Source organism: Mirounga angustirostris, unplaced genomic scaffold (genome assembly GCF_029215605.1).
Source record: "Mirounga angustirostris isolate CCGP_5_RB_7025 unplaced genomic scaffold, mMirAng1.0.hap1 SCAF_8, whole genome shotgun sequence".
In the NCBI taxonomy this organism is placed as follows: domain Eukaryota; kingdom Metazoa; phylum Chordata; class Mammalia; order Carnivora; family Phocidae; genus Mirounga; species Mirounga angustirostris.
The window spans coordinates 48,119,007-48,139,180 of NW_026991716.1; the positions used below are offsets into that span (position 1 = coordinate 48,119,007).

Here is a 20,174-nt window from a genome sequence, read left to right on the forward strand (position 1 = left end):
TCAGGCCCTGACCACAATTCTGCCTGACTCCAAAGCCCAAGACACCACATTACCAGCCTAAACTATGGCTTCTGCCCTGAAGAGGCTTAAAATAACCTAAACCAATTAGAGATCAATACAGCCAATATAATGAAGGATTAACAAACAAGTACCTTAAGACTTTAAAGACAGAGAGGGCGCCTGGGTGGCTCAGTTGGTTAAGCGACTGCCTTCGGCTCAGGTCATGATCCTGGAGTCCCGGGATCGAGTCCCGCATCGGGCTCCCTGCTCGGCAGGGAGTCTGCTTCTCCCTCTGACCCTCCCCCTCTCATGCTCTCTCTCAAATAAATAAATAAAATCTTAAAAAAAAAAATAAAGAGAAGAGAGGGGCACCTGGCTGGCTCAGTCTGGAGTGTGGGAATCTTGATCTCAGGGTCATGAAAAAAGATACCACCTTTGGCGTAGAGATAACTCTAAAAAAAAAGAGCTTAAAAAAATAAAGAAAGAGAAGAGAAATGAGTAGCTAGAGAAGACATTAGGGAAGAAGGAGCGTGTGGGCTCCTTCTCAAGAGGATGGGTAAGATCTGCCCGGGAGAGTGGGGAGAAGGAGGGAGTTTCTAGGGGAGCAATGCGGGCAGTGACACTGCAGTGGGAATGAGCCTGGCCCCTTAGCAGGACAGCAAGACCAAACCGCATAGAGCACGGGGATGTACGCTGAGCTGAAAATAGGATTTAGATAGGAGGGGTGAGGCCTGATTATGAACGCCTTGAAAAACCAGGCAAATTATTTTAGACCTGAGATAGCGAATGGAGAGGAACCAGGTTGAAAGGCAAGGAGAGAGTCGAGGAAGTGATAGTTTAGAAAAATTAGATGGACAACAAATGCTGAAGAGAACAGAAAGGGGAGCGTCTCGTTCATTCATCCATTCATTCATTCAGCAAACAGATACTGAGGACTTAATTAAGAGCCAGGCTTGCACCTCCAGTCTGCAGGAGAGGCAGGGTGAGGTTCTGGATTAGAATATGGAGGGAGGGATCTGGATAAATCACATTTCAAAGGTCTTGGTGACTCACTGATACAGAGGATGAAGGAAATGAAGGAAAAGATGTTTAAAGATAATTCCAAAGGTTCAAGATTCACATGACTTTCCACCTTTATTGGGAACCTCAAAAGGCACTGAGAAGAAAACAATGAAAGTATAAAAAGAGCTTTGATGGTGTTGCACAGTCAACAAAACCCCCAAAGACCTGTTCTTTATCCTGGAGCTCATTTACATGTAGTCTGTAGGTAAGAAACTTCAGTAAGAAAAACCACTTCTGTGTGGCTAAATGCTGAGTTCCCTTGGCAAGGAGCACAGACCTCTGTCTACTCAGACAGGCTCCATCAATCCTCCAACACATCCTTCCATCATCTAAAACTAAACCGATCTCACTAAGAAACGGGGCTGCCCACTCCTGCCCAGCCAACAGCTTTGACTTTGGAGAAGGGGCAAGGCAAAGTGGACAGGGGGGAAACAGAAAGTAGGCAGGGTCACATAGGGGGCTGGACCTTAGGGAGGGGGCAGTGGTACAGGATATCATTTTAAATAGAGGATTCCAGCACTGCTCTCATTTCTACACCCACTTCCTAGTGTATTACAATTACTGGTCCTCAGATAGATAGGAAGGCCTTAAAGAGTCTTTACCAAAAAAAAAAAAAAAAAAAGGATTCTTTACCAAATTGCAGCGCTTTGTCCAGAAACGATTTCAAATGTGCATATCTATGCATACATTAACTTCCAGTACAGCTAGCATAGGGCTGAGACACAAGTTTTTCTTAATAATTTATATGTTGACTACACAAATTTTAAGCTCGTTTTAATTTTACATTCAGCAACAGTACAATTCACTATTGGGGCACATCCTGAAAGCCTACTCACTGGAAAAATGCAAGAAATGAAGAGTGTAGCTATCAAACTTCTATTGCTACAAAGAGTGCTCTGGGCCAAAAAAAACCACACAAGTCCCAATACCTTCGGGAAATCTAGACTTGCATGCAAAATTCAAGGCAGTATTCTCTCAGCATAGCCCAGCTTTAGCAAAAGCAGATCTTTACTTAATTATAAGTAGAAATGAATACTCTTTTCTGCAGAATGATGCCTTCAACTACTTTTATATTTAAAAGTAAAAGTAAAAGCCCTCAATGTCAGTGTCCAAGTCAGACTTGAAAAGGCACATTACGAAAGAAACGGCTGCTCTGGAAAAATCCTTCAACATCCCTCTCATAACATCTACTCAGATTAGTAAGAAGAAATCAGAGCAGAAAGAAACCCAGTGAAAAATGGTTGCACATAAATGTGGGAGGATTCCTGCTAAGACCCCATGTGGGACAGCCACAGGCCTAGTCAGGAAAATTCCAAGAACAAGTCCTCCACATCCTACTAAAGGGGCTTCAAACCCGGCAAGGGTCTTTCCCCTCTCTAACACCGAAAGGTAAACACCCATTAAAATCTTCCAGACTCGGAGCAACCCGGAGTTTCCATGCCAAGAGGGAGAGAGAGCCCCATGACCGTGGAGAGAAACTACAGCCCATTAGCCTCTCCCTCTCCTTGCAGCCCCTCGCGGGGGCCCCGGGAGGGATCCCTCCGCAGCTCCAGTCCTTCACCCCCCGTGACAGGTCGCTCAGCAGAAGCCCCTAAATCCCTGGCCCCACTTACTGGCGTCGCGAACCCAGGCGGGGGCCCGCCCCTGCGGTGAGCGCAGCTCCTCGGCGACTGGGGCGCAGCGGCCCGCAGGGGAACTGGGGATGGGGGCGATCCCTGCTAGGACAGACCGAGCGGTCCGTGCAGGGACGCCCGGGAGGTCCGGCGAGTCGCACGGGCCGCGCGGCGCATGGTGGAGCAGCAGGAACCCGGCCGCTCTCCAGCCTCCGGCAGAAAAACAAACAAAAGGCAGGGAGGCTTCTAGCGGGGACGACCGGCCGCTTTCCCTGGGAAAAGTTACCCTGCAGCTCCCCTCGCTGGCCCAGCGCGTCCCTGCACCGCGTCCAGGCCGCCCGGGGGCGCCGAGCCGCGGCGCTGCGCTCCCCGCCGGGGCGGACCGAGCCCAGGGATCCCTGCGGCCCGCTGACCGCCCGTGCGCCCCCCAGCTCCACACGCGCGTCTTTTTTGCAGGTCGGCTGCATCAGGTATCAAGATTTAGAAATGGAGGCGGTGCACCCACGTTCTGAGTGTATTTCATTTCAGGTAATCGTGGTGAAAACCTTTTCCCGGCTTTAAAAAGACGTAACCGGGGATGCACGACATTGTGAATGAAGTCAATGCCACTGAAATGTACACTCCAACATGGTTAAGATGGCAGATTCTGTTTTACCGCAATAATATTTTAAAATAAAAACGCAACGGATTGCCCGATAGCATTCATTTGAACTTGAAGAGTTCTATGGTTAGCAACTTTAGCTGTTAGACTGGATTGTTATCCAGGTGGGAAACGGACTAGATACGATCTAGGCAACAATTGTCCTCTGTGTGTAACTAGTTATATGTAATCTAACACTTACACTTGCATGTTAAACACTCGTGTCATAAATTATATTGTAGACATTACCTTAAATCATCCACATAAGGACTGGTTATGAAGTGACTTGAAAAAAGAAACTGCTTCAAGGCCCCCGATTTAACTTACAGAGGGGCACCTGGGTGGCTTAGTCGGTTAAGCATCTGCCTTCGGCTCAGGTCATGATCCCAGCGTCCTGGTATCGAGCCCCGCATCCAGCTCCCTGTTCCGCGGTGGGCCTGCTTCTCTCTCTCCCATCCCCTCTGCTGTGTTCCCTCTCTCTCTGTCAAAATAAAAATAAATAAATAAAATACTTAAATTTACATAATTGCCCCAGGACTTTATATTTTTCAGAACTAGTTTAATGCCCATAGCAGAGGGGGCAACTTTAGTTGGAGGCATCAGAATCATCTGAGGGCTTGGGAAAACAGATTGCTGGTCCTGATTCCCAGAATTCTGGTGCTGATACTTCTGGTCCAGGGAACCACACTGCCCGAAGCAACACAATTTTAATCCATAAAGGAATAGTCCATTTACACACTGTGGATCTTTCTCTGAGTTTAAATTCTCCAGCTCATCACGATATCGATTTTCTCTCCTTTTATTTTTGAATTCTAAGAACTCAAGGCATTGTTTTTTCCTAATAGAATCTATGACAAAGACCTGAATCCCTCTCTCTTCTTGCTCCTATAGAAGAAACCCACAAGATACATGTCCCAGATGGGAAAGGATCATCTGGCCCCTTGGCAGTCTTTGTGTTCATCCATATTAACACCCCCCAAACCATATGGCAAATGAAAATTGAAAGTCTTTATCAATGAAAAGATAGGGAGACAAGAGGGGTAACCTAACAAATTATATAACTACTCCCATGAAAAGTGATTTTTAAAGTATTCTAAAATTACCAGTTTTAGTCAAATCCAGTTGTCCAACCAAGTCTACCCAGCAAATACAGGGACTCTTTTGGTCTACCTTTAACAAGGGTCCACCGAGCTAGTAAGTGATTTAGGTCAGGAAAATTACAATCCTGTAAACATAATATGACAGGATAATACAAACCTGAAGTCTAGTGGATACAGCAGATACTTGCCTAAATTAGAACATTAGTAACTGAAACAAAACAGCATTTTATTTATCTATTTATTTATTTATGATTCATTAATTTCACAGAGACAGAGAGAAAGAGCACAAGCAGGGGGAGCAGCAGAGGGAGAGGGAGAAGCAGGCTCTCCATTGAGCAGGGAGCCCGATGAGGGATAGATCTCAGGACCCCAGGATCATGACCTGAGCTGAAGGCAGATGCTTCACTGACTGAGTCACCTAGGTGCCCCCATAATGGCATTTTAATAAAATAGGTGCTTAATTTATCATTATGAATGCTAATTATTATTTTATTAAGCTTTATTATTAGCAAGAATAGAAATCATCTGTATTAATTAACCAAGCTATCTTAAATTAGCATTGAACACGTTTAATGAAATTGAGTAGTTCTGAAAACATTTCAATACCTCATTGTTCATTTGCGAAACTGATTTTGTGTTGAGTTACATATATCATTTTCTTCAATTATAAAACCTAACATCTGACCTTCCCCCCCCCATTTAACTTGAAAAATCCAATTTTAAATAGGTCATTGGGAGGAAAGTCATCTTTAAAAGGCTTTTTAAGTTTCCTTTAAAAATTAAAAACTTAAATTTTTTGGCCTTCGTTAAACATGAAGTTACTTTTTCTAGGTAGCTGATTTAGGGAGCAAATAAAAACACCTATCCGAAGGGTGGATCCTAATATTAAAAGAAAGCAGCTCACCATTTTGCCACCCCCCCTTTATTACTCTATTTTTCTGCCGAAGATGTATTGCATTTCTAATATCTCCAGAATAAAATAATGGATAAGAGACTTAAATTCTGTGGGCTCGATGAACTAGAGTCTTGGAAACCTGATCACTGCTATAGTACCTGACGCCTGGTAGAAATCAAAGAAACTCAGTAAATGTTCGCCGAAAGAAGGTAAGAAGCTGTAAGACTGTAGGTTTTCACAGAGCATGCAAACTTCCGTAATGAAAATAATGTAAAGTGTGGAAAAATAATAAATTGCCTGATAAATAAGAGGGTCTTCTTAAGAAACAAAGTCAGGTGTTGGACTTTAACAGGCGGGGCTAGTATCGCGGGTAAGTTCCGGCACTTTATGAGAAACAGCGGACTACAAATCCCAGAGTACATCTCGAGCGCCGTCTCCGCAGGACTCGGGTTTCAGGGCCTTAGGAGTCGCCTCAACGTCTTTCTCCCGTTGCATGATGGGATCTGTAGTAAGACATGCCTTGCGGTGGCTCTATTTTCCTCTTGCTTCTCTCTTAAGCCTATATTTTCCTCGGCCTCCAGATCCGTGCTTTCAAAAAGTTTAGTCATTGTAACAGCCTGTGACTATAGTGGAGTTTCACTATTTCCCTGCATTCCTGGCGTGGGACTCTAGACAACCCCCGAAAAGCGTGTAGCGACCCCTCGGAGCACCAAGTTCAGTGCTCTTTAAGGAATGTTTGCCTTAGGGTCTCAACCCTAAATTTGAGTTATACACATTATTTAGATAATGGTGGTTCAAATTTGCATAAGGAGTCACTGAGACAAATACGTGGGTTGAATTTGGGGTCAGCAAATTGGTGACCTGACTGCCAATTCGGCCTCGCGCACACAGTAGGCCCGCACCACCGACCCCTCCACTAGGCAGCGCACGCGAGGCAGGGGAGCCGTGAGGCGCACGCAGGCAGTGCGATACTGCGCATGCTCAGTGCGTCGTCCCAGGTTTCCGCAGTAGAGGGGGCAGCTCCGCCGCGGCGTCCGGGGTTTCCAGCAGCGCCGACGTCCTGGTGTTCGCACGGTCCTCGGCCTCCGCTGGCAGCGGGCGTCCCTCCGCTCGGCGACTTCCCGGCCGTCGCTCTAGCGCGCCCGGATCTGGCCCCCTGCCCCGCGAAGATGGCTGCCGTACGCCGGGCCCGCAGTTACTGCCGCTGCCTGGTGCGCTTCTCCGACCGAGAACTCTGCTAAGCCCTGTTGCAGCAGACGGGCAGGAGTAGACACCCGGACACCCAGCACACCTCCTCGGGGGAGCGGTGCAGAGGGGGCGCGGAGAGCCCCCGACCGCGGCCGGCTGCCCCGCCAGCATGGTAACCCGGGAGGGGGCCCGGAGGGACACTTCGAGGCGGGAGTGCGGTGTGCAGAAGGGGCTAGGCCTGGGGGGAGCCCCTAGAGAGCGGGAAGTGGAGACTGGGAGGAGTGGGAGCTGCTCGGCCGCCACCCACTGTAGGGCCCTTGGCCTGAGCGGGAGTGGAGCGGGTGCCAGCCCTGACCGCTCCCCGGAGTTCCTTCCTGCTGAACTCCCCAGTAGCCGGGACCCGATGTGAGGAAGCGCGGGTGTGCAGGACAGCAGAGAAGAATGCCTCTTCTTGGTTCGCTGAGGACACTGAGCCAATCTTACCCTCCTCGAGGGATTTTATCAAAAGCAGTGAGCATAGGTTGAGGTGAGCCATTGCAGCGTCTCAAACTGGCGGGGGGGGGGGCGCGGAGGGGAGCCTTGGCAAACGGGGACACTTGTTGATTGCTACCCCTCCGGAAAGCAGTACCCACGGAGAAGCCGTTCAGGTCCTTTAAGGAGTCCTGGGATTAGGACGCACCTGCCCCATGACACGTCAGTGCGGAGGGTAGGATGTTGGCAGGCGGTACTGGCGGTGTGGGATCAGAGGGATTATGTCTCACTTCGTAGCGGTGAGGGCCTGAGCAGCGTCAGTGCGGTCCAAATGGAGAGACACTGAGTTAAGCTCCAGAAATTGACAACGCAAATTCCATGGGACTATTGCATGCTGGAATATGTAGTCTCTGCTCTATGCTACCTTTCTTTGGTTTTGAATAAATTTCCCATTTAAGAAACTAATCTCTGGCTAGGATTAAATGAATCAAGTGTGAAATGATACTAAACTAATGAGTTCATCGTAGACAGTCAAATATTTATTGAATAAATGGATGGCTGAAAGAATTTATTTTATTAAGTTAACCTGGAGGATAGAAAAAGCAGTAATTGACAATGCCCTTCAGCTTTCAGAAGTGGTTCTCTAACCAGGATTAATCACTTAACTTTTTATATTTCATTAATCCTGTGTGTAAAACAGGAGTAAAATGATGGAGACATAAACTATTCAAGCGAAAGGTGCTGTGTAGGTCAGATTCAATTATGAAAAATAAAGTGAAAATCTCTGGGTGACAGCTGGGGACCTACTTCTTTCAAGTGGTATTTGAGTTGGCAAAATGTAGTAAAACTCCCAATTTGATAGTTTAATAGTTATCGGACTGCCAGAATCAAAGTAATAAAGGATTAGAATTCAAGAATAACACAGGAATTCAGGGGAGAAGGTGCTTTGTGTATTATGGATTTCTCATTGCTTTTCCTCATCCTTGAGATATGCACTATACGTCCGCATGACTCTATTAATTCAGGCAATTTTTTTGAGTACTTATTAGTAGCCTGGCATAATGCTAGGCCCCCAGCACAATATTAGATCTTCAGTATAACCAGATCAAATCACCAAAGGTGATTCATGGTAAACTTTTAATCATAGAATGTCATATATGAAAAGGGACCTCGGAGGTTACCACATCCAACACCCTCTCTTTACAGATGTGAAAGCTGAGGCCTGGACAGGCTTTTACTATGATTCAAGCAATGTGTTTTGCTCTCTGAGATGACAAACATGACTGATCCTTGTTCCCAGTGCACTGACTCTAGGGAAGAGACAAAATGTCAATACAAGTGTTAGGTGCTGTGATACAAGCCCAGGTTTTGTAGGAAAACAAAGGCAATTCACAGGAGCAGAAAATGCTTCTTACCGGGATAATCCCTGAGCTGAACCTTAAAGGGTGAGAAATAGCCAAGTGAGGAAGAAATTATTCCGGATGGAGAGAACAAGCAGCATATGCAAGAGCTTGGACCTGGAGAGAGCAGGGAAAGCTCTTGAAATAAGTCACTTTGGGCGCCTGGGTGGCTCAGTCGTTAAGCATCTGCCTTCGGCTCAGGTCAAGATCCCAGCGTCCTGGGATTGAGCCCTGCATCGGGCTCCCTGCTCGGGAAGCCTGCTTCTCCCTCTCCCACTCCCCCTGCTTGTGTTCCCTCTCTCTCTGTGTCTCTCTCTGTCAAATAAATAAATAAAATCTTTAAAAAAAAGTCACTTTAGCATTGACTGCTCGGATAGAGTTAGAAGGTTGAGTTACTAAGGGGATGCCCTAGGGAGCTCAGGTCCCTTCCCTGTACTTAGCGTTTACAGTAATAAATCAGCCTCTTACTGGAGAATGGAAAGAGCCTTTTCAATGGGATCTATAAATTCAGAGTCCTTCATTATGTATTTTCCTATTAGTAGGAAAGCTCCCAGCTTAAAGAGATGAAAAAATATATTTGATGATACATTAATGCTTCCATTTTCCAGTTTTCTGGAAATTAATTCAGAATCTTGGCCTCTTTCATTTATTTTTTCATTAATTTATCCTTTACAGTGAGCCTAGCACTTTATTTTATACCAACTAGTTCAAGACTTAATGGCACCTCTGCTTTGAGCCTGGTTGTCAGAGATAAGATGTGGGGCTTATTTATGTTGCTCTGTAAAGTACTGCATGTATGTCTGGTGGCCGAGTTCAGAAATATGTGTTAATATAAATGGTTTTGTCCTAGAAACAAATCACAATGAAAATCTACAATTATTAAGCTTACATCTTTGGAGCAAGTGAAATTGGTTTCATTATTTCTTATTTCTGACCCTCAGGTCATTTCCCCTATTGTTACATTATAGGACTGAACACATGAAGTGTTGAGCAAGTCCCATTTGCTAATAAGTCTGTTAGCCAACAGACTGACCTGAGGCAACATGTCATTTTCCCTGGTAGGTAGGATTGGGTTTAATTTAGCAAACATATATTGAGAATACAAGGATAGAATGTAAGGAAACTGACCTGAGACCTGTACTAAGCCGCAGGCCATTGCACAGTAATTCCAGTCCAGTTTTATTCCACTTTAAATCAATCCAGTGTATAAGAATCTGGGTTTGTGAAACAGAACAGGCTTCTTTACAAAAACATTCACTATTACATGTTTTTGATTAATGAGCTTTCCTAGGACATTTAAAATAATAAAGTTATATTCACGTATTGGGAACATGCCAGTCGTGTAAAAGGAAGAACATCCAAATATGGACTAAAAACAGTCAAATTTTAAGTGATCCATGAAACAAAAACTATTTGCTCAACTCTGTGCTGCCACTACGTTATTTTTTGAAGCAAAGTTGTTTTAAATCACCTACCAAAACATTTTAACTGAAGCACAGTGAAGTTGTTTATTCTACAATGTTACTAAAGTATCAAATAATTAAACTTAGCTGTGAAGGGGATACTAGAGAGAAGCAACTAAATATTTCACTGGACAGGTAGCTCAAGGAGATGTGGATTACAGAGGGAAACTGATGTTCGCATATTCCTGATGAATTCTTTTGGTTTTTCTCCCCTCAGGCAGAAGCTGAGGAAGATTGTCATTCTGATGTCAGAGCAGAAGATGATGAAAATGAAAGCCCTGCTGAAACAGATCTGCAGGCATGTTTCTTCAATGTATATTTAATTCTTATTCCATTGCTTTCCATGCATAAGCAAAAATTGGCCGTACTTATGAAGATTTATCAGTTCTCTCTCTCTTTTTTTTTTTGATTACTTATGTATTTAAGTAATCTCTATCCCCAGTGTGGGGTTCAAACTCACAACCCCCAAGATCAAGAGTCCCATGCTCTTCTGACTGAGCCAGCTAGGTGCTCCAAGATTTATCGGTTCTTATTTGCGTTGAACTTAACTGTATTTTCATACTGGTTTACAGAATGTGCAAATTAAAGCTGTGTTACAGATTTTTTTTTTTAACCATTTGTCACCATATGTCATTATAGTATCATCGGCTATATTCCCTATGGTATACTTTTCATCTGGTGACTTATTTATTTTATATTAGTCCCCTTCACCTTTTTGCCCATTGCCCCATTGTCCCCTCTTCCAGCCACCAAGTTTCTTCTCTGTATTTATGAATCTGTTTCTGTTTTCTTGTCTTTTCATTTGTTTTGTTTTTTAGATTCTATGTATAAGTGAAATCGTATGGCATTTGTCTTTCTCTTACTTGACTTAGCATTGTATCCCCTAGGTCCATCCATATTGTCAAAAATAGTAAGATCTCACTCCTTTTTGTGGCTGAGTAATATTCTGTTGTGTGTGTGTACACACATATATGTTGACACATACAACATCTTTATCCATTTATCTATTGATGGATACTTTAGGTTGCTTCCATATGCTTCCATATCTTGGCTATTTTAAATAATGCTGCAATAAACAAAGGTACATATAACTTCTTTTTGTTTGTTTTGAGGTACATGTATCTTTTCAAATTAGTGTTTTAGTTTCCTTTGGATAAATACCCAGTAGTGGACTTACTGGATTATATGTTATTTCAATTTTTATTTTTTTGAGGAACTTCCATGCTGTTTTCCACAGTGGTTGGAACAATTCACAAGGGTGCTTTTTTCTCTCCACATCCTTGACAAAACTTGTTATTTCTTATCTTTTTGATTCTAGCCATTCTGACAGGTGTGAGGTGATAATTCCTTGTGGTTTTGATTTGCATTTCCCTGATAATTAGTGATGTTGAACATCTTTTCATGTACCTGTTGGCCATTGTCTGGCTTAGAAAAATGTCTATTCAAGTTCTCTACCCATTTTTTAATAGGATTATTTGTTTTATTAGTATTGAGTTGTATAAATTCTTTATATTGGATTATTTGCAAATCTCTTCTCCCATCAGTAGGTTGCCTTTTTGTTCTGTTGATTGTTTCCTTTGCTGTGCAGAAGCTTTTTATTTTGGTGTAGTCCCAATAATTTATTTTTGCTTTTGTTTCCCTTACCTAAGGAGACATATCTATAAAGATGTTGCTAAGGCCAGTGTCCAAGAGATAACTGCCTGTGTTTTCTTCTAGGAGTTTATGGTTTCAGGTCTCACATTTAGGTCTTTGAGTTTATGTTTGTGTGTGGTATGAGAAACTGGTTCAGTTTTATTCTTTGGCATGTAGCTCTCCAGCTTTCCCAGCACCATTTTGCAGAGACTGTCTTTTCCCCCTTGCATATTCTTGCCTCCTCTGTTGTAGATTAATTGACCATTTAAGTGTGGGCTTATTTCTGGGCTCTCTATTCTGTTCCATTGATCTTTGTATCTGTTTTTGTCCCAGTACCATACTGTTTTGATTACCGTAGCTTTGTAGTATATCTTAAAATCCAGAGTTGTGATATTTCAAATTTTGTTCTTTCTCAAGATTGCTTTGGCTCTTCAGGGTCTTTGTGGTTCCATATGAATCAGGATTATTTGTTCTAGTTCTGTGAAAAATACTATTGGTATTTTAACAGGGATTGCGTTGAATCTATAGATTGATTTGGGTAGTGTGGACATTGTAACAATATTAATTCTTCCAATCTGCGAGCATGGGCTATCTTTCCATTTATTTGTATTGTCTTCCATTTCTTTCATCAGTGTCTTATAGTTTTTATTTATTTATTTTTTATTTTATTTTATTTTTAAAGATTTTATTTATTTATTTGACAGAGACAGAGATAGCGAGAGCAGGAACACAAGTAGCGGGAGTGGGAGAGGGAGAAGCAGGCTGCCCCCCAAGGAGGGAGCCCGATGTGGGACTTGATCCCAGGACCCTGGGACCATGACCCGAGCTGAAGACAGACGCTTAATGACTGAGCCACCCAGGCGCCCACGTCTTATAGTTTTTAAAGTATAGCTCTTTCACCTTCTTGATTAAGTTTATTCCTAGATAATTTCTTTCAGGTGCAATTGCAGATGGGATTGTCTTCTTAATTTCTCTTTTTGCTACTTTGTTCTTAGTGTATAGAAATGTAGCAGATTTCTGCAACATTTTGTATCCTGCAACTTTACTAAATTCATTTATTCAAATAGTTTCTTGGTGGAGTCTTTAGGATTTCCTATATAGGGAAATATATATATGTCACTGGAAATAGTGACAGTTTTACTTCTTCCTTACCAATCTGGATACTTTTTATTTCTTTTTTTCTTTTAGAGAGAGAGAATGCACAGGAGTTAGGGGGTGTGGGGGAAAGGGAGAGAATCCCAAGCAGGCTCCATGGGCACTTGTGGGCTCGATCCCACGGCCCTGAGATCATGACCTGAGCCAAAATCAAGAGTCAGACCGACTTGGGCGCCTGGGTGGCTCAGTTGGTTAAGCGACTGCCTTCGGCTCAGGTCATGATCCTGGAGTCCCGAGATCGAGTCCCGCATTGGGCTCCCTGCTCAGCAGGGAGTCTGCTTCTCCCTCTGACCCTCCTCCCTCTCATGCTCTCTGTCTCTCATTCTCTCTCTCGCAAATAAATAAAATCTTAAAAAAAAAAAAAATTAAAATTAAAAAGAGTCAGACCAACTTAACCAGCTGAGCCACCCAAGCACCCCATGGATACCTTTTATTTCTTGTTTGATTGCTGTTGCTAGCACTTCCAGTACTATGTTGAATGAAAGTGGTGAGTGGGCATACTTGTCCTGTTCCTGATCTTAGGGGAAAAACTATGGATTTTTCACCATTGAGTATGGTATTAGCTTGGGTTTGTCATATATGCCCTTTATTATGTTGAAGTATGTTCCCTCTAAACCCATTTTGTTGGGAGAGTTTTTATCCTGAATGGATGCTGAATTTTGTCAAATACTTTTTCTGCATCTGTTGAGATGATCATATGGTTTTTATACTTCCTTTTATTAGAGTGAAGTTTCACATTGATTTGCAAATATTAAATCACCTTTGCATCCTGGAATAAATTCCACTGATTGTGGTGCATGATCCTTTTAATGTGTCACTGAATTCAGTTTGCTAATATTTTGTTGAGGATTTGTACGTTTGTGGTCATCAGAGATACTGGCCTGTAGTTTTCTTTTTTTGTAGTGTCTTTGTTGGTGTCAGGGTAATGCTGACCTTGTAGAGTAAATTTGGAAGATTTCCTTCCTCTTCTGTTTTTGAAATGGTTTGAGAAGAATAGGTATTAACTCTTCTTTAAATGCTTGATAGGGAAAAAAAAATGCTTGATAGAATTCACCTGTAAAGTCATCTGGTCTTGGACTTTTGTTTGTTGGGAGTGTTTTGATTACCAGTTTAATTGTGTTAAGGTAATTGATCTGTTCAAATTTTCTATTTATTCTTGATTCAGTTTTGGAAGACTGTATTTTTCTAGGAATTTATCCATTTCTTCTAGGTTGTCCAATTTGTTGGCATATACTTTTTCATAATATTATCTTGCAATTCTTTGTATTTCCGTGGTGTCAGTTGTTATTTCTCCTTCTTCATTTCTGAAGCTACTTGAGTTCTCTTTTTGTCTTGATGAGTCTGGCTAAATATATATTTTTTCCCCCCAAAAAACCAGCTCTTAGTTTCACTGATTCTTTCTATTCGTTTTTCAGTCTGTTTCATTTATGTCTGCTCTAATCTTTACTATTTCCTTCTTTGTACTAGCTTTGGGCTTTGTTCTTTTAGTTCCTTTAGGTGTCAGGTTAGATTGTTTATTTGAGATTTGTTTCTTGAAGTAGAAACTTGTATCACTATGAATTTCCCTCTTAGAACTACTTTCACTGCATCCCAAAGATTTTGGACCATTGTATTTCCATTTTCATTTGTCTCCCATGTATTTTTTTATTTTCTCTTTGATTTCTTTGTTGATTTATTGGTTGTTTAGTCATGTTATTTAGCTCCTTCGTGTGGTTATGGTTTTCCCACTTTTTTTCTTGTAATTGATTTCTAGTTTCATAGTGTTGTGGTCAGAGAAGATGCTTGATATAATTTCAAACATTTTATTTATTTTTTATTTTAATCCCAACATAGTTAATGTACAGTATTAGTTTCAGATGTACAGTATAGTGATTCAACAACTCCATACATCACCCAGTGCTCATTATAGCAAGTACACTCCTTAATCCCCATCACCTATTTCACCATCCTCCCATCCACCTCCCCTCTGGTAACCATCTCAGACTTTTCAAACTTATTGAGACATATTTTGTGGCCTAACATGTGATCTGTCTTGGAGAACGTTTCATTTACACTTGAAAAATATGTGTATTCTGTTGCTTTTGTTTGGAATGTTCTGTATATATCTGTTAAGTCCAGCTGGTCTACTGTGTTGATTGATTTTTGTGTGTGTTGATTAATTTTTGTTTGTTTCCTTATTGATTTTCTGTCTAGATGATCTGTCTGTTGATGTAAATGAGGTGTTCATGTCCCCTACTGTTATTGTGTTACTGTCCATTTTTCCTATGTTAGTGTTTGTTTTATATATTTAAGTTCTCCTATATTGGGTGCATAGGTATTTGTAATTGTTTTATTCTTCTTTTGGATTGATCTTTTTATCTGTTTTACATTATTAAGTGGTGCCTTTCTTTGCATCTTGCTACAGTCTTTATTTTAAAGTCTGTTTTTTCTGATACAGATATTGCTTCTTTTTTTTTTGCTTCCATTTGCATGGTATATATTTTTCTCTCCCTTCACTTTCAGTTTGTATATGTCTCTAGATATGAAGTCTTTTTTTTTTTCTGACTAAAACGTACAGTAAGTAAATAAAGGTACACTTTATTGGCTTTTCTCTAAATATTTCTGTCACTTTTTTAGTCTTACAAATTATTTTAAAAAAGAGAAGATATACTGTGAAATATTTACGTGGAAGTTTTTATCATGAATCGATGTTGCACTTTGTCAAATGCTTTTCCTGCATCTATTGAAATGATTATATGGTTCTTATCCTTTCCCTTATTGATGTGATGTATCACATTGATTAATTTGCAAATACTGAACCACCGTGCAACCCAGGAATAACTCCTACTTGACTGTGGTGAATGATTTTTTTTAATGTATTTTTGGATTCAATTTGCTGGTTTCTGTTGAGCATTTTTGCATCTATGTTCATCAGGGATATTTACCTGTAGTTCTCTTTTTTAGTAGTGCCTTTATCTGGTTTTGTTATCAGGATAATGCTGGCCTCATAGAATGAATTTGGAAGTTTTCCTTCCTCTTCTACTTTTTTGAATAGTTTGAAAAGAATAGGTATTAACTCTTCTTTAAATGTTTGGTAGAGCTTTGCACAGTGGCAATATTATAGCTAATGAAGTTTATCCGAGGCACAGTTATTGCTAATTAAATGTTTGGTAGAATTCCCTCTGAAGCCATCTGGTCCTGGACTTTTGTTTGTTAGGAGGGGGTTTTTTTGTTTGTTTTTTATTATTACTGATTCACTTTCTTTGCTAATTATCAGTCTGTTCAATTTTCTTTCTCTTCCTTTTTGAGTTTTAGTAGTTTATGTGTTTCTAGGAATTTATCCATTTCTTCTAGATGTCTGTTTGTTGGCATATAGTTTTTCATAATATTCCCATAATTGTACTTCTGTGATATTGGTTGTTATTTCTCCTCTCTTATTTGTGGTTTTATTTGATCTTTTCTCTTTTTCTTGGTAAGTCTGGCTAGAGATTTATCAATTTTATTGATTGCTTTTTTTTCCCAAAGACCCTGCTCCTGGTTTCATTGATATGTTCTCTTGTTTTTGTTTTTTTTTTTAGTTTCTTTATCATTTATTTCTGCTCTAATATTTACTATAACCTTCCTTCTGGTTTTAGATTTTGTTTGTTCTTTTTCTAGCTCCTTTAGGTGTAAGGTTAGGTTGTTTATTTGAGATTTGTCTTGTTTCTTGAGGTGACCAGCATTGCTATAAACTTCCTTTTTAGAACCAATTTTGCTGCATCCCAAAGGTTTTGGACTGTTGTGTTTTCATTTTCATTTGTTTCTGTGTACTTTTTAAATTTCTTCTTTTATTTCCTGGTTGACTCATTCATTGTTTAGTATCATGCTATTTAACCTCCATATGTTTGTGGTCTTTCCAAATCTTTTCTTGTGGTTGACTTCTAGTGTCATAGTGTTAATGGTCAGAAAAGATGCATGGTATGACTACACTCTTCTTGGCATTTGTTGAGGTTTGTTTTGTAGGCTAATGTGTGATCTATTCTGGAGAATGTTCCTTGTGCACTTGGAAAGAATGTGCATTCTTTCTCATTTTGCATAATTCTTTTTTCTCTTTTGTTCAGCTTGATTACTTTCCATTACTCTGTCTTCTAGGTCATTGATTCGTTCTTCTGCTTTTCCAGCCTGCTGCTTGTTCCATCAAATGTGTTTCTCATTTTGTTTATTGAATCCTTCATATCTATGTTATTCCTTATCTCTGTGTTAATGATCTCACTGATGTCTTTCACTCTTCTCAAGTCCAGTGAGTATCTTTATGATCATTACTTTAAATTCTCTGTCAGGCAAGTTACTCATATCTGTTTCACCTAAATCTCTGGCCATGGCCTTGTCCTGTTCTTTCATTTGGGACAAATCCTTCTGTCTTCTCATTTTGTCTAAGTCTCTGTGCCTACTTCTGTGTGTTAGGAAAGTCAGCTATGTCTCCTGTTCTTGAGGGTACTGGCCTTATGAAGAAGAAGTCTTGTAGTGCCCTGTAGTCTAGTGTCTCCTATTCCCCAGGGCCTGGTGCTTCAGGGAGTGTCTCCAGTGTGTGCTATGTGCACTCTGCTGTTATGTCCTGGCTGCTATATCCTTCAGGCCAGTCTGAAGAGGCTCTCTTTGCCTATTATGGGCAGTATTTGGTCCCTGGCCTGAAAGTGTTGAGTTTTAACCAGGTGTGCTCTGGTCTGCTTATGATATGACACCTGTCACCACTGCCACCAGAACTGAGGCCCTGCAAAACTCCTGCGTTGGGAAACATGTGGGCAGGGGTTTGGGTTGGGCTTCTAGGGGAGAAGGGGCCTGCCACAATGGGACTGAGGCAGTTGTGACTGGAAGGGTGGTACCTCTGGAGCATGGGGTGGTGGGGTTTGGTATAAGCAAGTGTCCACTCTTTGCTCTCTCCTGTGTGCTAGTCTGTCTCTAGCCCTTCTCTGCAACTGCGACTCCCTCCCCACTAGAGTGTCCATGATCTATTTCTCTCCCAGGCTGTGTCTCCACACTTCTATCTTCTTTGATGTCACCTCTTCTCTACCTTTAGTTGTGGAATTTGTTCTGCCAGTCTTCAGGTCAATTTCTGAAGTATTTAGGATGATTTGATAGTTATCTAGTTGTATTTGTGGGATGAAGCGATCCTAGGGTCCTCCTACTCTGCCACCATCCTACTCTGCCACCATCTTTCAGACTCTGAAGTGAGTCTCTTGTGGGCAGCATATAGGTGGGTCTTATTTTTTAATCCATTCACCACACTGTCTTTTCATTGGAGCATTTAGTCCAATTACATTTAAAGTACTTGTTGATAGGTGTATTCTTATTGCCATTTTGTTCATTGTTTTTTGGGTTTTGTAGCTTTCCTCTGTTCCTTTTTTCTTCTCTTCCTCTCTTCCCTTGTGATTGATGGCTTTCTTTAGTGTTATGTTTGGATTCCTTCTTCTTTATCTTTTGTGTATCTATTATGGTTTTTTCATGTGTGGCTACCATGGGGTTCATTTATCACATCCTGTGCATACAACAGTCTATGTTAAGTTGATGGTCACTTAAGTTCAAATGCATTCTAAAGCTCTAACTTTTCAATACCCATTCCCTGTTCTTTGTATGTGATGTCTTATTTTACATCTTTTTAGTTTGTGTATCCCTTGACTAATTTTTATAGATATAATTGATTTTATTACATTAGTTCAACTTTTATACTGGCTTCCTAAGAATTACTCTACTACCTTTACTGTATGTTCGCTTTTACCAGTGAATTTTTTTTCTATCAACACCTTCTTTTAGTTATAGCCTTTACTTTCCATTTAAAGGATTCTTTTTAACATTTCTTATAAGGCTGGTTTAGTGGTGATGAATTTTTTTAACTTTTTTCTGTCTGGAAAACCCTGTCTCTCCTACTCTGAGTAATAGCCTTGCTGAGTAGAGTATTCTTGGTTGTAGGTTTTTTTCCTTTCAGCACTTTGATTATAGCATGCCACTCCCTTCTGGCCTGCAAAGTCTCTGCTGAAAAATCAGCTAATAGCCTCATGGGGTTTCCCTCATATGGAACTCTTTTCTTTTGCTGCTTTTAAGATTCTTTATCATTACTTTTTGCCATTTTAATTATGGGTCTTGGTGTGGACTTCCTTGGGTTCATCTTGTTGGGGCTCTCTGCGCTTCCTGGACCTGGATGTCTGTTTCCCTCTCTAGATTAGGGAAGTTTTCAGGTATTCTTGAAATAAGTTTTCTGCCCCCCTCCCCCCCTTCTGGAACCCCTATAATACAAATTACTACACTCGATGATGTTGCAGAGGTCCCTTAACCTATTATTTTTTATTATTCTTTTTCCATTTTGCTATTGAGCTTGGTTGCTTTACATTATCCTGTCTTCTGCATCACTGATCCATTCTTCTGTGTCCTCTGATCTGCTGTTGATTCCCTCTCGTGTATTTTGCATTTTAGTTACTGAGTTCTTCAGCTCTGATTGGTTCTTTTTTATATTTTCTATCTCTTGGTTGAAGTTCCCACTGAGTTCATCCACTTGTAACTCTGTTGAGTATCTTTATGACCATTACTTTGAACTCTTTATTAGGCACATTGCTTGTCTTGGTTTCATTTAGCTTTTTTTTTTTTGGCGATTTTTGTCTTGTTTTTTCATTTGAGACATTTTCTTCTGTCTCCTCATTTTGTCTGACTCTCTGTGTTTCTTTATATTAGATAGGTCAGCTACATGTCTTGATCTTGAAAGTAGTGGCCTTGTGTGGAAGAAGTCCTGAGGTGCCCTGTAGCTCAGTTCCCTGCTCACCAGAACCAGGCATGCCATAAGTGTCCACTGTGTAGTCTGTGTTTGCCCTCCTGTTGTGGATGAGCTGTGATTGATACAGGCATGCTGGTGGGTGGCATGCTGGTCTGCCCTCGTTCCAGCTGGTTTCAGTGATCTGCTTCTTCCTGCAGGCGCACAGGGCAGGTTTTGCTCCTGGTGCTGTTAGATGCCCAGCTGTAGCTGCCATGGGCTTTATAGTTGTTGGAGTCAGTCTTCATGTTGGCTGTCTACAGTTAACTGCTACTGACAGCTGCAGGCACAGTGAAGGGCAGGGCTTGCTTCCTGCACAGCCAGCAAAGAGGCTGGCTATAGGAATTGACATGCTGTTGTGTGGGGTTATCACCTTTCCGATGATAGGAGTCACTAGGAAGTTTGCTGGTCCTGGCCAGGCCTGCCTGCTGGCTGTAGCGGGCATAGAGCTGTTTTGGATGGGTGTCTATTAAGGTGGGAAGTCTACAGGTAAATACAGCAGCCGGACATACAGTGCTACCAAGGGAGAGGGATACTGTTAGAATTAGCTCCTGCATGCATCCAACTATTCAGGCTACGGGAGGGAAGCAAAATGGCACCCACCAGTACTTTTGTTCCTAGAGAACTCTCCTGCAGATACACGCCCCTTTGGCACATGTCCTACAATTAATAAATGCCCTATATGTATACCCCAGCATTTTCAAAGTGCTACTTCTGTGCTATTTCCTGGTGGAGTTTTTAGTGTGTTGACCCTTTAAGGATGGAGACTCCTTTTCCAGTAGCTATCTGGATCTCCTG

At 41.5% G+C, this 20,174-nt stretch overlaps 1 protein-coding gene and 1 non-coding gene across 4 annotated transcripts in view; both read left to right on the forward strand.

Moving 5' to 3' along the window:
- The first annotated feature begins 6,297 nt into the window (after window positions 1-6,297).
- FBXO9 (F-box protein 9) overlaps window positions 6,298-20,174 on the forward strand; it is a 39,891-nt gene continuing 26,014 nt past the window's right edge. The window contains exons 1-2 of one of the 3 annotated variants that reach the window (XM_064597709.1): window positions 6,298-6,670; window positions 10,050-10,130. In XM_064597709.1, the coding sequence (XP_064453779.1) occupies window positions 6,668-6,670; window positions 10,050-10,130 (84 nt within the window). In that variant the 5' untranslated portion in view covers window positions 6,298-6,667. Of the gene's footprint in view, window positions 6,671-6,807; window positions 7,025-10,049; window positions 10,131-20,174 lie in introns of those variants that run through there. The other 2 variants (XM_054505407.2, XM_054505408.2) reach the window with 2 other exon arrangements.
- LOC123837984 (U4 spliceosomal RNA) lies at window positions 15,697-15,844 on the forward strand. Its single transcript, XR_006789336.1, has one exon. It is a non-coding gene; the product is annotated as a U4 spliceosomal RNA (small nuclear RNA).